At 39.2% G+C, this 21950-nt stretch overlaps 2 protein-coding genes across 4 annotated transcripts in view; both read left to right on the top strand.

The window, feature by feature from the left end:
- Positions 1-374: 374 nt before the first annotated feature.
- LOC105928457 (protein S100-A11) overlaps positions 375-21950 on the top strand; it is a 23300-nt gene continuing 1724 nt past the window's right edge. The window contains exons 1-3 of one of the 2 annotated variants that reach the window (XM_012865716.3): positions 375-465; positions 595-750; positions 3064-3380. In XM_012865716.3, coding sequence (XP_012721170.2) covers positions 622-750; positions 3064-3198 — 264 coding nt within the window. In that variant the 5' untranslated portion in view covers positions 375-465; positions 595-621 and the 3' untranslated portion in view covers positions 3199-3380. Of the gene's footprint in view, positions 466-594; positions 751-3063; positions 3381-21950 lie in introns of those variants that run through there. The other variant, XM_036134074.1, reaches the window with a different exon arrangement.
- Positions 6014-19771, top strand: LOC118556089 (protein S100-A16-like). 2 transcript variants are annotated; one of them, XM_036134086.1, is made up of 3 exons: positions 6014-6156; positions 19248-19371; positions 19465-19771. In XM_036134086.1, exons 2-3 carry the CDS (start codon positions 19252-19254, stop codon positions 19618-19620), a joined length of 276 nt encoding a protein of 91 aa, XP_035989979.1. In that variant the 5' UTR covers positions 6014-6156; positions 19248-19251; the 3' UTR covers positions 19621-19771. The 2 variants fall into 2 exon arrangements, with proteins under 2 accessions (XP_035989979.1, XP_035989982.1); XM_036134089.1 differs by having other exon boundaries at positions 6017-6152.

Raw genomic sequence — 21950 nt, 5'->3', positions numbered from 1 at the left:
TTGTCACTGATGGTGGATAAGTTACAAATCACTTTTAAAAAGCCTGCTGAACTCACAACTAGCAGAACAAGATGATTGCTTTAAAGAACAATATCCAAAATGTGCTTGCATGCATCTCCCTTCAGCATCATAACCCATAAATGTGGACATTGTTGAACAATCTGCAGGATGAAAAAAGTAAAACTCAGTCTAATGTCACGATGAAGGACTTCTGCAAAAGTATCGGTCAAACCAGAAAATGTCTGCAGTTGTGTTTCCGACCATTCACGTCGCTACACATAATCAGTAACTTCAGAAACCGGTGACTGGTTACACATTTTTGTGGTATAGCCGAGGAAAAGGTGAATTGTCAATGGAAAAAGTTAGAAGGCAATGATTTATCTTCTTTACCAGGAAACATTGGCTTTAAAAAGGACAGAGAAGCTCTCTTACAGCACACCAACAACCAAACACACACCTGACCAGGTAAGTGTCTACAGGTTGTACTGAGGCCAACATTAATCATCTTGGACTAAATCTGCAGCGTGTATTTAGTTAGATTTCAAAATGTCTTGATGTTACCACTGATGGCTTTTCTCCTTGTCTGAAAAACAGGTCCATCTGTTTGACTTTCACCCGATAATGGAGTCTGCTATTGGTGTGCTCGTGTCCCAGTTCAAGGCCTACGCTGGCAAAGATGGTTCCTCTGACACACTGAGCAGGGACGAGTTTCAAAAACTGGTCAAATCGGAGCTCTCCAACTTTGTCAAGGTAGGAGTGAAACGGGAGCAAACTAAAAAACTGCTGAGATGTGATGGTGACTTTAAATGTTTTTTCAAAGCCGGGTTGTACCTGCTTAGCCTAAGATTTATTTTCCCCAAAAAAGCTATGATACATTAAGAAATACCATTTAGTATTTCTGCACTGCAAGAAGAAACTCTGATGTCAGATCAGATGGCTTATTTCTTCTTAAACCTGCAACATGCCACACTTATTGCCTCAAAAGAGCTCAAGCACAAAATGTTTGCACCTTTAAACACGCGAGCACTGGATAGTTATCTTATATTTGCAGAAATATGGAATAAATAACAATATTTGTTACAATAACCAGGGATTTACAGAGTTACGCATCACTGATTATCACCCCTCCCCTCCGGGTTTTCCTCTCCAGTTCTGTCCCTTTTACCCAGAAGCTTAGATTAAAAGATATAATACACTGTACATAATGTAATACTCCATAAAAACATATAAATTCTTCTGTATATTATTAGATTTATTACTGAATCAGTAAAAAAACACCTTTCATTAGTTTGTTGCAGGCCTGACATCAGCTTTCCAGTCAATTCATACTGCACATAAAATTTGTTTTTAAAATCTTTGTGCCTACTTCATGCTGTACGACAATATCTATTTCTTGATTTATTGATTCTACAGGTCAGATAGTAATCAGGCCTTTGTATAAATAGTGAAACTAAACCAAAATATTTGGTTATATAATTTTTTTTTCATGATTTGACTGGGGCCATTACTTTTCACAAAGTTCTGGATGTGGGTTAGATAGCTCCCACCACCAATAAATCAAATGATCTTTTTAAAACAGCATTTTGTTTTTACTCCAGTTATCTTAGCGTCTGGGTGAATGAATTTGGAAAATTTTTGTTATTTAGCACACTTTATTCACATTTAGTGCATTTCTTCACATTTAGTGAGAACTGCTAAATATTAATGTTTAATCTGTATATAAATATTGAATCTATATTTCTACGTTAAATCTAATTATACATGTATATATCTACATATATATATTTTTTCTAAAAATACATCCCATATTTAAATCTTTAATCTAAATATGAATCATTAAACTAAATCTTAAATCTACATCTAAATATTTTTCACAAATCTAAATCTTAAATCTGAGACTTACATTTTCAGAAAATATGTTAACCACCCAGTACATAACATTGTAAATTAGAAGGGTCTTGGTTAATTAGCATATTTTCTTAAGATTTCATTCTGAGATTTAAGATTTAAATATACCGAGCAATTTAGATTTAACATTTAAATTTAGTATTTCCCACTAAATGTAAGAAAAATACATTAAATGTGAAGAAAGTGCACTAAATAACAGTGAAAATTTCTTTCACAATTTTTTTTTACATTTGGCATCTCATACTTGAATAGTATTAAAACTTTGTTTAAAGCTGATGAAAAGCAAAAAAAGAAGAAATTCATAACGGGGTAAATACTTTTTCTCACCACAGAGTAAAAAACAACCCCAGTTATTTAACTTCTTAAAATAAAAGTGAAAAACTTCTCCAGAGCTCTGGATGGAAGTGATCATAAGGCCTGTCCTTGCCCTAAAGCTGTATTTAGCCCATGTGTGCTTTTAAACACTACATCCACTGTCATATTGGCTGCATGAAACGCATGACAGGAAGCTTATATCGAAAACAGTTATTTCACGGTGGGAAAGTCAGATTCTTAAAGGGTATCATCTGACTACTCACTCGGCCTCATTTTGCTGTGATCACATTGCTGTTTAGATATGTCTTAATTCAGTGAATCACAGCCGTAACTATGCATGCAATGTTGTACGACTTCTAAAAACGAAAAGCGAGGCTCGTATTCTAAAAACAACAAAACAATAAATCCCACACCAAGAAAGAATCGGCCCTGCTTGTTGTCGGCATTTGAGACTCGTTTGATTCTGCTGCCTGCATTGTGCATTCCTGACAAGAATACACGCTGACAGAAAGTAGCTCTTCATGAGGCCCAACTGAGGATAAAGGGCTGCCTTTTCCAAGTGTGGAAAATTCCACAAGTTTCCTCTTTTGGCGAACAGCTGAGATCATCCACAGCAGCCACAAGGTGGTGACAGAGCCAGGGAATTGTGTGCCAAACCACCTCTGCTGATGCAGCATGTTTGAGGCTATATTTAATTCAGGATTGCATTGCCACTGATACTTTTTCACCCCCTGATGATATTTTTCAGTGTTGCCAGCTGGCTTTCAGGATCTTTTCTTTGTTTCTGTCTTTGTGTGTTTGTGTGTGCCTCACAAATGTGGTTTTCTGTTTTCCTTACAGAATGCAAGTGACCCTGCTGCCGTTGACCAGCTCATGAGTTCATTGGACATGAACAATGATGGAGAGCTGTGCTTCCTGGAGTTCTGGCAGCTGATTGGGCGTCTGGCAAACAAGCATGGGGGATTCAGCCAATAGAGTGTCCTCTAATACTCTCTGTTTTTTTAATATAGTTTTATGGGTGCTACTGAACTTTTGGTGTGCCAAAAAGAGAAATCTTTCAAAAATAATAATAAAATAATCACCTCAAACAGTTTCATCTGCTGAAAAGTTCAAAGAGTCTCTTAAGTACACTAATAAAACAAACTGTTTGCAATTTACATAGCATTTTGGGGGTACATTTTTGTCATTATTCCTGGGTCGTTTCTGTCTAAACTGTACAGCTAGCAGCTGAGAGTCCGCGAGCAATATTTCAAATGTACTTAAAAAATTAGTGATATTAAAAATATCAAGATCATTTTGTTCATGATTGTCCTCCCATGATAAAAAGAAACTAACGGTTTCTGATCAAGACATAAAATGTAACTCAAAAATGTGACACACCTTTAAAATCTGCAGTATTCTCCGCAAGGTGGAGTGTGATTGCCCATCTCTGGGAAAAGAAAATAAGCTTGCTGGCAAGTTTGACTTTAGAATCAACAAATTTAAAACTGGATAGAAACTTTTAAAATCTGTACAATAAGGTAGCATTTTAAATGTCCGCCTTACAACCACGGCTAATACGAGCTGTGCATTGGCAACACGTTATTTGACGTTATAAGGCTCTGCTACCTATAGCAAGTTGGACTTTAAAATAAGCTAAACTTCCTGAATGCAAATGTTTAAAATGTATTCCAAGAAGGGTTCAGTCTCTGCCTCAAGTACCTTGGAGTCCAAGTATCTTGGTGTCTTGTTCACAAGTGGAGGTAGGATGGAGCAAGAGACGGATTACAGCTGCCTTTGCAGTGATGCGGGCACTGCTTGTGAAAAAGAAAGAGCTGAGGCAAAAACAAAGCTCTCGATTTACCTGTCCCTCTATGTTCCCACCCTCACCTATGATCATGAGGTATAGACCACGAACGAAAGAACGAGATCCTGGATACAATTGGCCCAAATGACTTCCTCCATAGGGTAGCCCGGCTCAGCTTTAGAGATAGGGTGAGAAACTTTATTTGGGGGGAGCTTAAAGCAGAGCCGCTGCTTCTCCGCATCGAAAGGAGGAGGTGGTTTGGGCATCTGATCAGGATGGTCCATGGTTGCCTCCCTTTGGAGGTTTTCCAGTTGCATCCCACTGGGAGAAGAGCCAGAACTCGCTGGAGGGACGATCTATCCCGTCTGGCCAGGAAGCTCCTTGAGGTCACCCACAATGAGCTGGAGGATATCGCTGGGGAGAAGCATGTCTGGGTTGCTCTCCTGGACCTGTTGTCCCCATGGCCCAATGTCGGATAAGAGGTAGACGATGGATGGATGGATGGATCGAAGCATGGCTAAAATGTTCCATTTATTTGCAAAACTATCTGAGTAAGAAACACTCTTCGCTAGCATATTTAGCTTTAGCGCTCTTGCTAAACTGGTTAAAGCTGAACAAAAACTTAAATCCGCGTTTAGTCCTGGACGTGGCTGTCCTGAGTTTGACTCTGGCCTGTGGACCTTTGCTGCATATCTTCCTTCTCTCACTCTTAGCCCCACTTCCTGACAGCCTACTTTTAATAAAGGCCACTAGTATGAAAAACAAATAAATAAGTATGAGGAAAGTTCGTAAATGTGACCAAGTGGTTATTCTTTTCATAATACAACCCATATAAACACATCAGTCTCTCTGGTCTTTGCAGGACACTTAATAAATGTGAATAGCTATGGTTGACAGAAGCAAAACACCTTCTGTAAGATTCAAATGTTCAAAGTTTCAGGAGTTAATATTTACTATTCTCTAAAATCAGTTTTTACAGTGCAGGGTATAGCAGAAGCAGAAGCCGTAACACATTTCAGTAGCAGCTTTTTTTTTACGGGTGGTATGGCTTTCTGCCCGTTCCTGGTGCTACTGATACATTTGTGATCTGATTTGAGCTTTATGATTTAGTGGTATGTTAAAGGAATATTTTACTTTTTTTTTTTTTTGTAAAAGCCTGGAGTACATTTTGATCATGTACCCTTCAAAATCTTGCACGTTTAGACTCGTTAGAACCCAACTCCGTTATCTATCTATCTATCTATCTATCTATCTATCTATCTATCTATCTATCTATCTATCTATCTATCTATCTATCTATCTATCTATCTATCTATCTATCTATCTATCTATCTATCTATCTATCTATCTATCTATCTATCTATCTATCTATCTATCCATCCTGCTACTGGGACAGTTACAGTTGCATCAGAACCAGCCCTTGCCATTTCCCAACACACACACTCACTCCCAGCTACGTGTGCTCACAAGCCAGTCATTAAAGCTGCTGGGTGGGAACGCATTGTCTGAAAAAGGCCTGTGTCTAAGCACTCCTGGCTCTGTTCATTCCTGGAAAATCTCACCTCCCACCCCGTCCAGGACTCACACAGAGGTATGGTGCTGGCCGGAGTGAGTTCAGGATTTCCTGTTTTGAACCCTACAGTAAAATCCAAATAAACAAAAAAAAAAAAAAAAAGAAAAAGAAAAAAAGGTTATCGCACGCGTGATCCGCTTGTTTGTATAGGTTGGTTTATTCTAAGTTTCAGGGTGTGGCTCGGACAACATCTGTGCGCGCACTCCAACGTGAACGCGCGCACTCTCGTTCTTACGTACAAATAAAAGTGTGCAGTGATGGAAATAGTTTAAGTTGTCCTGAAAATCCAAATCAGCGCATTTTCCATTATATCAACTCTTTTTTTTCTCTCTCTCTCTCAAAGAAAATGTTGCTTGTAACAGAGAGTTAAAGCTGCGCCTCTTTCCACATTCCTCCTCTCTCAGGCACACGCCCTGTGACAACGGGGGGAAAAAAAGAAAAGAGTTGGCTAGAGTGGAGGTTAAATCACGGAAAAGATATGTGCTGTTGGTTAATCTGGTGAGGAGGACCTAGAGGAAGGAAAGGGAGCAGCTGCTGAGAGTTTCTGTTCACTTTTTGTTCCCCTGTGCTGTAGGTGAGTCTTTGCTTTTCTCTTGAACTTTTTCATTTTGCGCAAAACCTTTTTTGGGGGCAACTTTACAGAGTATAAACTGTTTCCTCCTTCCTGTTAAAAAAAAAAAAAAAAAAAAAAGATTATTTTCTACCATACGCGTTGGGAGTGTCTGACCGCGAGGGTCGGTTTCCCCTTGTTAGTAATTCAACTCCAATCCCTTTACACTTCCACAGAAACCGGACTCTCTACTCACCCTTTTTTATTTATTTATTCATCTCTCTGCTGCCCGTGTGTCCATTCTTCCTCCAATCGCTTGACAAATTGTCAAGATTAGTTGGGGCTAAATTTAAATGAGCAACATCTCCGTTACGCGCAGCAGCTTTACAGAGAATTTTTCTTTTTCCTTTTGCACGCGTTCACCCTGATCCTGAAACGCTCATACGGTCATCGGTGTAGATGCGAATCTCTTATCAGCCTGAATTATTTAGTTTTCGATAAGATCCCGGTACTGAAACTCGCACAGCTCCGGCTCGGTGTAGTTAATGACGCGGATGAGGACAGCGGCCTGGCCGATGATGACAGGGAGGAAGCGGGCCGGTGTCACACCTTGTTGGAACAAACCTGATCAGGGTGGAGCTGGTCAGTTGCTGCCTGGCTGGGATTGATCAGCTCTATATACCGGACAGGTAGCGCCGAAAACTGGCTAGTTTAAATGGCTGCTTTAGGGTTTATAAAAACCTTCAGATATCAGACAAAAAAAAAAAAACTTTTAAATGCCCTTAAAGTTTGGCTGCTAAGGGTGCGCAAGGCGGACCAGTGGCGGACCTAGACCGAATTTACCAGGGGTGCCAAGGTGGGGCCTTTTTTTTTTTTCATGGGGGCACAGAACAAAATAAATAATAATAATAAAAAAATCAGGGACATATTTCCTCTTTTAATGTATTAAGTGAGCCAAAAGAGACACTTGAACTGCAGGTTGAAGATCTAGCAGGGCTGTGGTCCTCTACTTTAATACGGCTGAAGCTGAAAGTGCAATACCTTCATTTTTAAATCACGGTTAAAGTAAAACTGTAAAGGTAAAAAATATGAAATTGCACGAGGGACCAATCAGTGACGGTTTTTGTGCCAGCGCATTTTATCACAAGAAATTGATTTAGGATTATGTTTTCAGCACTGTTTTCAGTTCTACAGGGGCACCGGCAGGGGCGGTTCTAGACAGGGGCCAACAGGGGCCCATGCCCCTGTAGAAATGGCTCTGGCCCCTGTACTAAAAGCATTATGTTAAATAAACTTCTCATAATTATTTGCAATGGCAAAGAAACCATAACTGATTGGTCACTTTGACCAATATTATTTTTTACCTATACAGCTTTACTCTAAAAAGAATTTAAAACTTAAGATGTTTCACGTTTAGCTTTAGCTGTACTGAGCAGGGGGCAAAGTTTTCAACTGCTAGATCAGGGGTCTGAAACCTGCAGTTCCAGAGCCACAAATGGCTCACTTACTATTATTACACAGTTAAATATTGCCATTTTATTGTATTTAAAAAATTTTGTTCTGTGCCCCTGTGAAAAAACACTGGCCCCACTTTGGCCCCCCTGGTAAATTTGGTCTAGAACCGCCCCTGGGCACCGGCCCCTGTCAGCCCCTGTCTAGAACCGTCCATGAGGCGGGGCTGCATGACTCCCTCGACCAGTTTGAACATGGCAGCTGCTGATGTGCACAATAAGTCATCACCTGCTGAACAACAATCGTTTCAGTGTGTCTTTTTATGAGTTACTAATATGTCACTGTAATACATCAATCAGGAAGCAATAAATCAACCCGGATGACACAAAATAGGATCAGATTTCAGAATAGCGTTAGACTACAGGTGAAAAAATAAACAATCACTCAAGTTAATTTTACATTGAGTTTTGGTTCCTGTTTGTACATTTATAGATATTGCATTTTAGTTTCACACTTTCGAAATACAAATGTAACAAATTATGTAATTATTAAAATGATCTAGTACAGCGTTTTCTAGAAAGTTAACACTTTGGATTTGAATTTAAGTGGCACAATATATAAAATCGTAGTCTGTATTGTTTTATCAATTTATGCAATATCACAAACACAAAGAACTGCCTATAGGTGCAATCTTTGATTGTACATTGTAAAGTATTGTACATGCCAATACTAATCTTGACCTAAAAGTAATAGTTTTACTACCCTACATACTTGATGTATTTTGGCCAAGATGCTCACAGGCAGTGGTGCAAACATCGGGATAAAGGAAAAGAAAGGGGGAAAAAGTCAGGAAATTGTGGGTTAAGTTAATATTCAGTAATATATCACAAAATGTTTTCCAGGAATCATGGAGCTGAGAGATTTTTAAATTGGCAGTTATTGTTGACTATTGTATTTTTTACTATACTTAATGGGATATTTTTTTTTTTTTTTTTTTTTTTTAGAAATAAGGATAACCAATCCTTAACCAATCTGTCTGTGTGATTTGAGTTAACTGACTTTGTAAAGTGCCTTGAGATGACGTGTTGTGAATTACCGCTATATCAACAAGCTGAATTGAACTAAAGTCAGTAACAGTTGTTTAAAACGTAGTAGACAGATATCGCAGTGAGTTCAAGCAAATAAGTTATCAAATAAATGGGTAAAGCTGTAGTGCTAGAATTCAGAGGTGTAGACTCACAGGTCAAAGACCTGGTTTTACAAAAACTAAAAATACTTAATTTAGATCTTCACTTGGACTTGAGCTGTTTGACTTTAAAACTTTTGATATTTTAAAATAGATGTTACGCATAAATTTCTTGACTAAACTGTTATTTCATTCGATTCAGTACACTTATATCCCAGCAGTTTACAACAAATGCCTTCCTTACAGCTTACACAATACAAACAGATCTAATTTGAATATATTTCTATATAGATAAATATTCAAATCAGCCCAATTACATTGAATATTAAAATGTAGTTATGAAGTGTGATGTTAGTTGTGGTAAACTTGTCAAATTCAGTATAAAATGCAAAGGGGTTTGCAAACTGCGTTCTGTAGCCCCAACCTGAAGACGCAAGTCTGAGCAGTGTGTGTCGAGGGTGTGTGGGGTCTACAGAGATGTTGGCCGGCCTTTTCCTGACCGTAGACCTGTACGAGTCCTCGACAGAGGGTAGATCGGTCCTGATGATCCTCTCTGCAGACCTACTGGTTCATTGGACTTGAATGTTTCAGGTCATAAATAAATCATCATCATCATAAAATAATCATATAAATGTTGATATCAGAAAACAATAACATGAGGGGAAAAAAATAATATTTTGTGTTTAATACAATCCTTTCCCAATGTAAAAAAAGTAATTTCCCGCCAAGCCTAACAACTCCTTGTAACCTTGACAACAAAAACTGCCATCAAACATCTGGCATGACTGGCAATGATTCTGTTAAATCCCTGTGGGGGAATGTTGTCCCACTCATTTCTGCAGAAATGGACCGTTTCAGCCACGTTGCAGTTTTCTAGAACTAACGGTCTCTTCACATCTCAATGGGATTTAAGTCTGGACTTTGACTAGGCCACTCCCAAATGTTCATTTAGTCTTTTTTTCTAGCTATTCATTGGTAGACTTACAGGTGGGCTTCAGATCATTGCACAGCTGCATTCTACGATTGCGCTCGGGCCGGAGGTCACAAACCCGAGGCCGAACATGCTCCTTCAGGGTCGTCTGTTAGAGAGCAGAAACCATGGATCCAGCAATGACAAGAAACAGAGACTGTAATAAGCAGATATTACAATTAGTTTGAACTGAACCCTTTAAGAGTGACAAAAAAAACAAGAATGAAATACCAAATTAATATGAAACAGTTCAAACAAAACTCTGATTCCAGTCTTTAGAGTAAATGAGACACGCTATAATGCTTTCATGATTCGCCTTTATCATGTTTACCTCCGTCTGTCTATAAGTCAATAATTTTACAACTCCGTGTCCAAAACCAAATTTAGAAATAAAATCTGTCTTTTGACAGTAGAAAAATAATTCAATGTATTTGCAGTCTGAGTTCACATGAGGACCAGCTTATGCTGGGAATTTCTGAACCAACATGTGCTGCAAATTTCCCCTAAACCAAGACAAGAGAGTCAAACTCCCTCTAAACAGACTCAGTCATACAAACAAAACAATGAGCATAGCTTCACGCAAGCATTCATTCCACGTGAGTCACTGATCTCCGCTCACTCTCAATCGCAGCAAATGTGTGCCGAGGGGAGCCTTCAGAATTCCCCCTCTTGTGCATTCAGAAAAAACACCAACCATGCAGGCCACCCTTTGCTCCCAACATTTCCTCTTTCATTTTTTTTTTTTTTGTCATCCTGCAGCCTTGACTCAAAACTTCTTATTGTTATTTTTTTTTACCCCATCCTGCTGAAAAAGGACACTAATGGATGGTGGTGTGCTGGACATTTTTATTTGCAGCGCAGCCGATACACACACTCATCTTTGCTGTCTGGCTTGTGAAGGATGTAAGGAAGGTGTCGGGACAATCATAGCAGCCTATCAAATAATAATCAGCAGCATGCCGATGATAGATGTTTACTCGCTGGTTGGTTAACTGCGTGCGCATTGTGTGTCGACGTGAAACTAAACCCGGGGTTTGGATGCTGCCTCTCGCTCGTCTGCTAATTAGGTTAATGCAGCAGAAGTCCAAGCTGACCTTCTATTGGTGCGTGGGTTTGTGCGCGCGTGCGTGCGTGCGTGTGTGTGTGTGTGAGAGTTATTGTCTCTCTATTTGTGCATCTGTATGTCACTGTAGGCGTAGTGCAAGTATTGAGGTGTGGCATCTGTGTCAGATAGGAGATCTAGACGCTTCTACAGTTACTCCCAACACCGTCGCCCCAGGCATCCATCACCATCACCCGTACTGTGGCCGCCACGGCCTCTGGGTAGTTTCCGATACTCACTGGAAATCCTCCATGGCAGCGTCACTCCACTCTGCTGATACTGATTAACTCGACTCAAGTGTCCATAACATTTATTTTTCCAGGCCGGTGTTGTGCTGGAATCAGTAGATTGAAACTGAAGTAATGCTGATACTTCACCAGTGAAGTACATACACACATAAAAGAGCTCTGAAATTAACTGGTTCACAATGAAGGATTTTTTTTTCTACAGAAATAAGGCTTTTTTTTCCTGAAATCATTTGCCTTTTAAACCACAATGCTCTTGTTCACATTTTTAAAGTTTAAATTGCCACAAAGCTAAATTTCTCATAAACTATCATAAAAATCCTGATTTTATCTAAGTACAACCTCAAATGAGAAGACCTCCGCTCGGTGCCTTGCAAAAATATTAATATTTTTGCATTTTCTCACATTATAATCACAAACATCAAGGCATTCTGATGGGGGTTTATCTGATAGGCCAACACAAAGTAGAGTATATCTGCGCAATGGAAGGAAAACGGTTTTTAAAAATATTTAAAAAATCTTTACAGTATGGCTTGCATTTTTGCACTTCTTTTCTTTAGTTAGATATCTCCTAAATAAAATCCAGCACAAAAAAATCGCCTTCAGAAGTCAATGAGTCCACCTGTCAGTAATTTATTCCGATTACAAATGCAGCCATTTCCTGAAGGCCTGAGACTTTCGTTTGATAAGATTAGTGAACAAACAACAACAATCTCATAAAGACCAAGAAACATGATGCAAGGTTAGGTGATAAAAGTTTATCACAAGCTCTGGACATCTCTTTATTCCAGCATCCAAAAACCGAGGCGAGCTCTAAAAGAGTATCCACCTAAATCGACAGGCTGTACAAGGAACGTGTTTATTGAGGAAGCAGGATAGAGGCCAGTGGTAACTCTGGAGGAGCTGCACCGATGTTCACAGGACAACTACTAGTTTTACACTTGTCAATTTTGGCTTTCATGGAAGAGTGGCAAGAAGAAAATAGTCATTGATGAGAGGAAGCCAGAATAAATCATATTTTCATTTTCCATCAGCCAGGAGGCAGCAAAAAATTAGCAGAAGAAGCCCTGAGACAAAAAGGGAAGTTTTTGCTTTAACACTCCACATCAAGCTCAACACAGCATGTCAAACATGGTGGTGGCAGCATCATGCTGTGGGCGGATGCTTGTCAATTACAGGCGATGATGATGGAAAGATGTATGTAGTTGCCAAAAGACTAGAGCTGGGGTGGAGGTTCACCTTCCAGCAGTACGACCCTTGACATACGGACAGATCTACGACAGAATGGTTCAGATCAAAGCAACCAGAGCTAAATCTAACATGAAAATTACTGTTAACAGATGCACTCCATCCATTTTTGCAAAGAAGAATTGGCAAAAACTGATGTCCAAAAGCAAAGAAAACTTACCTCTAAAGTAATAACGGCAACAATATAGATAAACCACATATCAACTCAGCAGCATTAGAAACGCGTGCCACACTTTTCAGATTTTAATTTGTATAAATGCCAAACGGTGTGTATCATTTTCTTTCCTCTTCACAATTATACTATGCTTTGTGTGAACCCCCATGTTACCATTAATGAATAAAATAATTTTAACACATCTGAAACTGATCCACTTCTCTTGCTCTCTTTGAGCCGTTATTCTTTTTGAAATAAAAACACACAATTCTGACATCCATCCATCCATCCATCCATCCATCCATCCATTTTCTACCACGTTTATCCCTTGTGGTGTCGTGAGGGTTGCTGGTACCCATCTCCAGCTGTCAATGGGCGAGAGTCAGGGTACACCCTGGACAGGTCGCCAGTCTATCGTAGACAATTCAGACATACGCTGGCTTGCAATTTTTGCAGCTTGTGTTTTGAGAATTCAAATTGTATCACCATTTTTACACAACATGTAATAAAGCGACGTGTGCAATAACAGTTACGGTCATAGACAAGGTGTTCTAATGCTAAAATAACACCAGATATCATATATAACAAAACAGCTTTAGTTGAGCAGTGACAGATTTCAGTCAAAGTTCTTAGTCCTCCATACGAGACATATGAAGGGATTTACAACTTTTTTAGTGTGAATGCTGTTGGCATTATCAATGCCTAATAATTTTATTATTATTTTTTTTTGCATTTGAACCACATTAGAACTGGTCCTGCTCAAAACCTACACCACCTAGACTCTTCAAACCTGGACCAGATTATTCTACACTAACAGGAGGAGCTTTCCAGTTCTGTTTGTGATTTGTGAAACCTTTGTCAAATGACAAGTCCAATTTTCCACTTATGAAGTTTCTACTAGTTCTTTAAAAGTCAACATCTGTCTTTCCATAAATTTTCTCTTCAGCCTTTTTCAGCAAAAAGTTGTGCTTCCACAGTATGTCCGCCGCAAGTTCTGACTTGGTTTTCTAAAATGTCTTCCATTTCCTTCCTTCAACAGAAGGTTTTGCAGACAGTGCGGAGACTCCAGCCTGTTGTGCCATTTTAGCTTACTGTTTTTCTGTTGATCAGCTGACAGTTTAGCTGTTCTTAATGATGGTTATGCTCATTTTTCTCTCGTTCCGCTACCTTCTGCTTTTTTCTCTTTCTTTTTTTCAGTCAAAGGATTCATCTTACAGCGTTCACGCTGCATTTTTGCAGGAAATGCAAATGTTTCTAGTTTTGTATGCGGTTGGCGTTGGTTTCACCGACAGCAGTTAATTTTAATTGAGTGCAGCTGTGAGCAACTCATGTGTTTTGTTGCACAGTATTTGTGAAACCCCGCACATTAACATTACACTCTACAGTCAAGCCTCTTTTTAACAGAAATATTTTAACATATCGACAGCTTTTACCCAAGTTCTAAAAGATCAACTGCGTTGCGACTTAAATAATCAAGTGGGACACAAACATTGTGCTTAGACATTAAAGTTTTGGAAAATTGTCTTTTTTTTTACCAGTGGCAAAAAGTTACATGAGATTTAGTAAATATGTCTTTAATACTTTTGAATTAAAGAAAACAAATAATTTGTTTGCTACTAATCTGTGATGTAAGATCAATATTGTTGATGAAAATGAAATTCTAATACTTATGTTACACTCTTTAATATCTGCTTTTGTATCAGTGATATTTGAATGGATGGTGCTTTGCATTTAATGTCATGGAAAACATAAATGAATCACCAGCTAAACCAGGCTGCCACAGAGATTTTAGGTGTGTCAAAGCTTTTCAGAACATGGGCCCTGGGTCTCACACGCCATGTAAACCACACATATGCACCACTGTTACAGAATTATACACTCAAATATTGCAGCTTTTACTCAATAAATCATCACTTATTCTCTTGCAAGACTGTGCAAATGCTTTCCCTCCTTGGCATGCAAGTTGCTTGGTCAACTACTTGGGGTTGAGGGGGGCACTAAGAGTAATAAACCTTAATCCCAAAAATGGTTAGTTGGTCCTTTAATATGAAAAAAGTACTTAAAGGAGCTATAAGTAAGATATTTACAGTAAATCAACCTATGAGCTTGAATCATTCTCATTTGTCAGATGGGATGGAAGTAACATTGCCTATAAACAACTGGTGTCTTAGTCACGTATTTCTCCTTTCAAACCTAGAGGTACGGTCTGGAACTATTCCGGTTCAGAGCGTAGCCCGTGTTTACTTCCTGGTTCCTGAGCCAATCATATGAGTGTTTCCAGGGTTCCCAACACAGAGCACAGCTTTGGTATTTTATTTTTGGCAAAAGAGCAGCAGCTTAAAAACAAGGAAGCCAGTAAGAGAAGCGGACCAGAAATATAACAGAATACCGCATCATATACCTGTCCTGTGGAAGTAAAAATTTAGTGCAAAAACAGACAACTTGGTAAATGGCAGGTCTTAGTGAAAGGCATTGTGTATGTGTTGTTCTGATTTTAACCACTAGACGTCATTATTACTCATTGTTCCTTTAAACAATTGGTGTTGTCACAGCAAAGCATTGTAGTTGGTAATGACAGTAAAACACTCAATTCCACACCACTGATCCCAGTATACATGCACTATCCAGAAAGTGAGCACATCAAAAAACACACACATACTCCGAAGACATCACATGACTTGATGTTGCATAAAAGGATCTTCATCTCTTGTTGTTTCGATCGACACAACAACACACCAGCATCCGTGTTTTGAGAAACACAAGTTCATTATCGGGAGCTCAAGGGAGCTTTAACGACTAAATACATAATCAGGCTGACATAATGTATAAATCCACTTAAACTACATTGCTTTAAATCAGAAAAGTAGCAACAGATATATTTAAGTCTTTCAATATAGTGCCAGAGCACACCGTGAGCTTTGTGTCTCCTAGCTCTCCGCTGGCTCCGTGCTGAGCGTCTCGTGCAGTATGAATAGACAGAGCCAAAGCAAACTTTTTTGTGTTCTTCCCACCCCAACTATGAGAAAGAAACTTTGCTCTCATGGAGTATGTAACAAGCTTTACTGTCAAGACAGAAGACCCGGAAATTCAGTCAGACACTGAGGTGCATTTAAAAGATTTATCAGAACAGTCAGGGAAACTCTGCAGGAGCAAGCTGGTTTCATCCAGGCAGCAGCGAGAGCCGGCTCGCTTTCTGCAGAGACGTCAGGTAGAAAAGCGGAGGCTTGACAGGAATCCTGGGGACAGGCGAGGGGCGTGTACTGGAGGTCAGGGATGGGCAGACAAATCCAAAACGTAAGGTCAAGCTTATAGGTCAGGTGCAATAATCAGCCGCTGTCCTGCTGTCTGATAAAAGCTTAAATGGACCATAACACAGGTGTGGGACATGAGCCTGATAGCAGCAGAGCCATGAAGCAGGCTCATAGGTGCAATGCATGAGCTTGATAGCAGTGGTGCAGTGGGGGTGGCAGGGGGCAGACAGCAGGCAGGCACAGATCATGGCAGTGAGTGTTTAAGCACAGAGTTACGATGTTAGTCTTTCAAACTTCTGGATTTCCTGAAAAATATTGGATTGGAGTTAAATGATCCTCAGACAGTGTATAGATACCTCCAAGAGGGAAATAATTATTACCTGAAGTAATCAGAAGATAAGGCCAGGTCCCCCATTATCTCAGCCACTAGGAGGCAGAGGTCAGGGAACCTTCATTGGTGCAGACAGAATGTTGGCTTAGTGTGCCATGAGTTTAAGTTATGTTGTTATTGTGGCATCGCCACAAGGTTTGAGTGTCACTTATGTCAATTTTGTGGCACTCAGACAAAAGTGCATTTTATATAGGGTGCCTTTAAGTTGCAGTGCTCAGACCAAGAAATGTTTAAATATGGCCAAAAACTCTGTGGCTTTGTGAAATATAGTAATGCAATCCTGAAACTTTCTTTTCTTCAAGCAGCGCATGTTTGCATGCTTTAAAAATGCAAGGCAGATATAATGCATTTTAAGGGGGGTAAAACAAACTCCCAGATAAGACAAGAAGATGTTCAAAAGGAGGCTTTGTGGACTGATGACCTTACACAAGAATGTTGGAAAAACAAAAACCCTATATTACTCTTCTGGCACTTCATCCCTTGATTCTTCCAAATTAAAAGTTCACGTGCAGTTCTTTATTAAAGATGAGGGTAATTTTCTTCATGCTAATGTGAAAGATTCTGTCTCATAAGTTTAACTGACATCTCTTGAGGTATTATTTGCAACTTGTGAGTGAACCAGATGAGGTTTTAGGTCATGTTCATAAATAAACATAAGTCAGGGCTCATCTGTAGTACAAGACAGATTTGCACCCCAGCTTCTTTCTATAGAAAAAACACTTTTATTTTACTTCACCGGTAAAATTTGCAGAGGTTTAACATGCCTTTTTTATTTGCTGTCAGCAGTCTTGAGGAAGATTTCTCATTACGGCCTTCATTTGTGCAGCATGTTGTGTATTTCCAGCTGCTATTAGTCTCTGTGAAGGGATGTAGGGAGGTACAGGTGTTGGTAATAATTCATTTGCCCTGCTTAGGTGTCCCAGAAAACCACTACGATGCACCAGCTTGGGCAAACCGAAGATCCTGAACACGCGGGAGATGAATGAGACTCCATCATGGTTATCTTAATTAGGGACACCCATGCTTTGCGTGCAGTTGCATGCTGGAAACCTCTTTACTGTGTGTAAAACCATTGAGATTCAGGTCCAAATCTCATCCATTATGTATCAAGAGCTTCATGGAAAGTTCAGCATCCAGTGATTGGTTTGGATTCCTTCAGAAAGAGCAATCCACAGTGTTCGTGTTCAGGTTGTTTGCTTGAGCGCCTGAGCGATGCTTTATGAATCGTGCTTGACCAGAGTGTGAGTCATGAGTTGCTGCAGCAGACGGGTATTAGGGAGGAGGAGTAACCCGAACTTTCAGCGCTTCAAGTGCTTGTTTGGGATCAGATATCTCCTGTCAGAGATCATAGCTTCCTTTGTCTTTACCTTCAGGGACTCCCATCTTACTTCACCCTTTTCTTTTTATCTTTTGACAGCCTTGATGTCCTCTCGCTCACTCTCCTCCTTCTCCTCTGTGCTGACGTCATTTGTGTCTTCGACCTTTTTTTAGATGCACTTCTAAGCAAGTTTGGCTGAGAGGCATTTTAAAAAACTTTATTTATTCTATATTTTGGTGTGTTCTTTTTTATTGTTATTCCAAATCCAATATATAAGAGTGATCATTCATTATGAAAAACATTGCACAGGATAAATATATGTATAGAATAAGAATTTAAATATCTGACCATGTCCTCAGCCTGAAATTCTGCAGAACCCTGCTAATGAACAGTTTGTGTGATTCAGGGGCGTTCATGCAGGAAAATATCTACGACATACAGGACACTCCTCACCTAAACTGTTCTGTTGCAGCTCTGGTTGTGTGATTAGGGCGGTTCTCCTGCTGGAAAATGAATCTCCACCATAGTCTTGGGGTTTTTAAAAGCCTCTTGCTGGTTTTATTGCTGGAGTGCCTTGTATTTAGCGGCATCAATTCTGACTAGCCTCGACATCTGTGCTGAAGAAAACCATCCACGCAGCACGATGCCACCTCCATAATGGTGTGTTTAAGGTGTCACCGTGTTTTTTTGCCACACCCTGTGTTTTGAAAGGTTCATCACAGGTTCACAGGTCTCTTGGCTGCCTCTACCTGGTTGGACTTTGTTTTGAAGGACCAGTTTTAAACTTCTATTCAGCCGTGTCTCTAATCTGTCGGCCATGTTTTCTTGGTCCTCATGATGATGCTTATTCACCAAGGTTCCCTGAAAAAATCCCTGAGGCCTTAAATAGATTAAATTACACAGTATTTACTAATTATGTGGCTGCTAGACAGAACAGGTTGCTGTGGATTTTATTTAGAGGTATCACAGTAAAAGAGGAAGGGGGTTGAGACCCCCCCCCCCCCCCACACGCCACACTTTGCTGTAGGGGTGGGCTATATATATATATGATAGATATAATATCTATATATATATATATATATATATAGATATATATATATATATATATATATATATATAATATATAATAATATATATATATATATATATATATAAATAAGAGATGTAAGATTAAACTATTGTTTATATTGAGATGGTCTATGTTGTGTTAGAATTAGACTTTTATGTATTCCAGTTGGTTATTGTTCAATTATTTCTCATATTTATCTACAGTTGTATATTACTTTTTTTTTTTTTTGTCCGTGAGACATTTGGAATAAATGTTTGATTCAGAGATGCCGTTTTATAATTACTTTATAAAAAGAAAAAACATGTTGAGATAAATATCGTATATCGGCATGCAGCTTAAGAATATGTAGATATTATTTTTGGCCCATGTCGCCCAGCCATAGTTTGCAGATTTTTTTTCATTTTTTTTGCAAAAATGTTTTTTTTTTAAAAAAACTACACATTTTCCTTCCACTGCTCTATTCTTTACTGCTTTATGTTGGTCTGTCTGATAAAATCTAATAAAATACACAGAATCACATGGTTACAATGTGATAAAATGTAAAAAAAGAAGTTCAAGGAGTGTTAATACTTTTGCAAGGCATTGTAAAAATAACCTCTTTTAATGAAATTCCTAAGAACTCCACTCAAAGGCAAACAGAGTCTGGGAGCCTTAGATATGACCGTATCTTCCTTTGTCACTTCCCCACACTTAGCTGTCCTCCTCTGCCCTTGTCTTCTCTAATTCTAGAGATATGGAGTCGGCCATTAAGACCGTTGTGACAACGTTTCTTAGTTCTGCCAGAGGGAAGGAGAGCCTTGACACTAAATCCTTCCAGAAGCTGGTCCAGAAACAGCTTGGTGGTGTCATGGAGGTGAGAACGTGAACAACTGCTTGCTGTTTTGCATCATTCGTAGATGAAAAACATTTAACTCGGATTGTGTGTCCTCTGCATCCCATCCATCAGGACACAAGCAGTTCTTCTGCCATTAAGGAGATGCAGCAGGGCCTGGACGAGAACAGCGACGGAAAAGTCAGCTTCCAGGAATATCTCCAGTTGATTGGCTACATCGCCAACAGTCTCAGTCAGAGCAAGTCCGGGTCCAAAGAAAACGCGTCATAGGGGAGAAGAGGCCTTCAAGAGATCTTCAAACTAAAGCACACCTTCTTCGTTCTTAAAATGAAACATTCCAGCCATTATCTATACTTTTATTTTCCTTAGACGTCCATAATCATTTTACTGAAATGCAATGTTTTCCGAACTTTGCTCTTTGTTATTAATCTCTTTAAACATTAAAGTTCTCTTAGTTTGTCTTTTTTATATAGACAGTTAAAGAAAACATGGTTTACAAATAAAATCTTTGTATTAAAAGTAAAGTAGATTGTAATGTTTTTATTGTTGCCATTTTGTTTTTAGAACTCGAGCGTTTAATACTATTGCCATATCCTTTTATTCCACTGGGGATTTGGAGGACCAAAACTGTCCCGATAAAGTTATATGAATGAATAAATAATGGCTTAGAAGATAAATAAATGTTACAACAAACCTCTCTTACCATACTGCTCAATGAAGGTGGCAAGAACGCAAATTTGCATCGTTTGTTTAAAATATTTAACTTTGGCTATAGATCATGGCGGGTTCAGAAGCTTTTCTTATGCAGTAATTTCCTTATGTATGTGAAACAAACGCATATCTGCTTTAACTGAACAGCAAGTTCTCCAGTCTTTCCCGCCTTGAGGAGAGGCAAAGAGAAATAGCCCTTTGTGTCTCATGCCATATTATGACCCAGGCAAACAAGGGGTCTTTTTTCACTCTTCGAGTTGGAGATTCTATTTTTTGTTATGTTTATGAGTGAGATTATGCAGGATAAAGGATTAATTTATTTCAAGGCTTTTCAGGCATCTTTACCAGGGGTGCATATAAAAATGCAGGGCGCTGAATGCACTGTAGTTTTTTTTCCCCTCCACATCGTCTGACAGGTAAAAACGCAATGCTACCTTCTTTCCTCTCTACCTACCTGCTGCACTTGCTAAATATAGCCGTGTATTCCCTGATGAGTCCGACTCACCGGCCTTTAGATGCATGAACGGCTGCAACCGGATCCTGACACACAGTATGCTTTCTATTGTGCACCGTCCTGCCTTTCTGCAACACTATCCACGTATGCGGCGCGTAGGATCGTGCACTCACACCGTGCTGCCCCACTCACTGACACAATATACCGCAGCAAAGACGGATAAGCAAGGGTACGCTCTTACTGACACTGCACAATGCATAAATTTCAACGCATGTTAAAATAAAAGAGCCCAAGCATTGATACGTATATAGTTTACTGTCAGATTTGAGATTTTTGCATGCAAATGACCACATTTTAAGCCATTGGCTATCTTCAAACAGCTTGGTCTCTCTTTCTACTGAAATGTGCCTTCAGTGGACTTTTTGAAGAATGTTTCGGTTCCTGTTCAAAGGTGACTGTGGTTAAGCTTTTATTTTCATGCTCTCTGCTCAAACATAAAGTGTCTTGGAGTTTTGTGCACGAGCGTGTTTGCTGAAGTGTTCATGTGTGCATGTCCTCGCTTTGTTTGAGGGGTTTTGTATAGCGATTTCTCTGTATGGCTGCCAGGTGTAATGGCTCTGTTCACCAGCGCTGCACTAATCCAGCTGGATACTATATCAGCCACAAGCCCCCCCACCCCCCCTCCCCTTCTTCCTTTCTGAACACCTTGCATTTTACAGAGGATATGAAGTTGTTTATTCATCTTGCTCATTGTTTAGTTTCCCACTCCTGTGAGTGATTTCTTTGTTTTGGCATGCATCACAAATGGGTTGCACAACACAGCAGCGGGATAATCCACTGTCTTAATCATAACCTGTAGGAAAAAAGGTGATATGTCATCTGCACAAAAGCCTATTGGGTTTATGAAATCCTTTTGGTCTAACTGGTTATAATTAGCAAGAGTAAATATTACAAAATCTGCTTCTCAAGCTTGCAAACTCAAAGCATCTTGTCATCTGCATACGATGAGAGTCACCGCTTGGATTAACGTAGAATTAAGATGCAAACTATTAATCTGCTTCTATAACAAGGACATTCCCATAGAGTAAAATATGATAGATTAGCAAATATATTACAGTAACACCTATATTAAGTTGATTACTTAAGACAATGTTATTATATTTCAAATATTTACATCGTTTATTTGGTGATTCTATGTTACTGCTAGAAAAATAAAAAATAACAGACTGTTACTTCTGAAATCAAAAGGGGATTTTTAACAGGAATGTCAACTGCTGAAAAATGCTCATGTACGTACAGCAATCACCCCCCGCTCTTTTTGCATGATTTATTGCATTGATGTAATCACGCCACAAAGGTGATCTAACCTACATTTCTGTGAGCTGGCATGGAAGTCCAGTCTGCATTTTTGGCATTTGTTGGAAAATATAATCAA

The sequence above is a fragment of the Fundulus heteroclitus genome, chromosome 3 (genome assembly GCF_011125445.2).
Source record: "Fundulus heteroclitus isolate FHET01 chromosome 3, MU-UCD_Fhet_4.1, whole genome shotgun sequence".
NCBI lineage: Eukaryota > Metazoa > Chordata > Actinopteri > Cyprinodontiformes > Fundulidae > Fundulus > Fundulus heteroclitus.
This window is presented reverse-complemented; position numbering and strand designations above follow the sequence as displayed.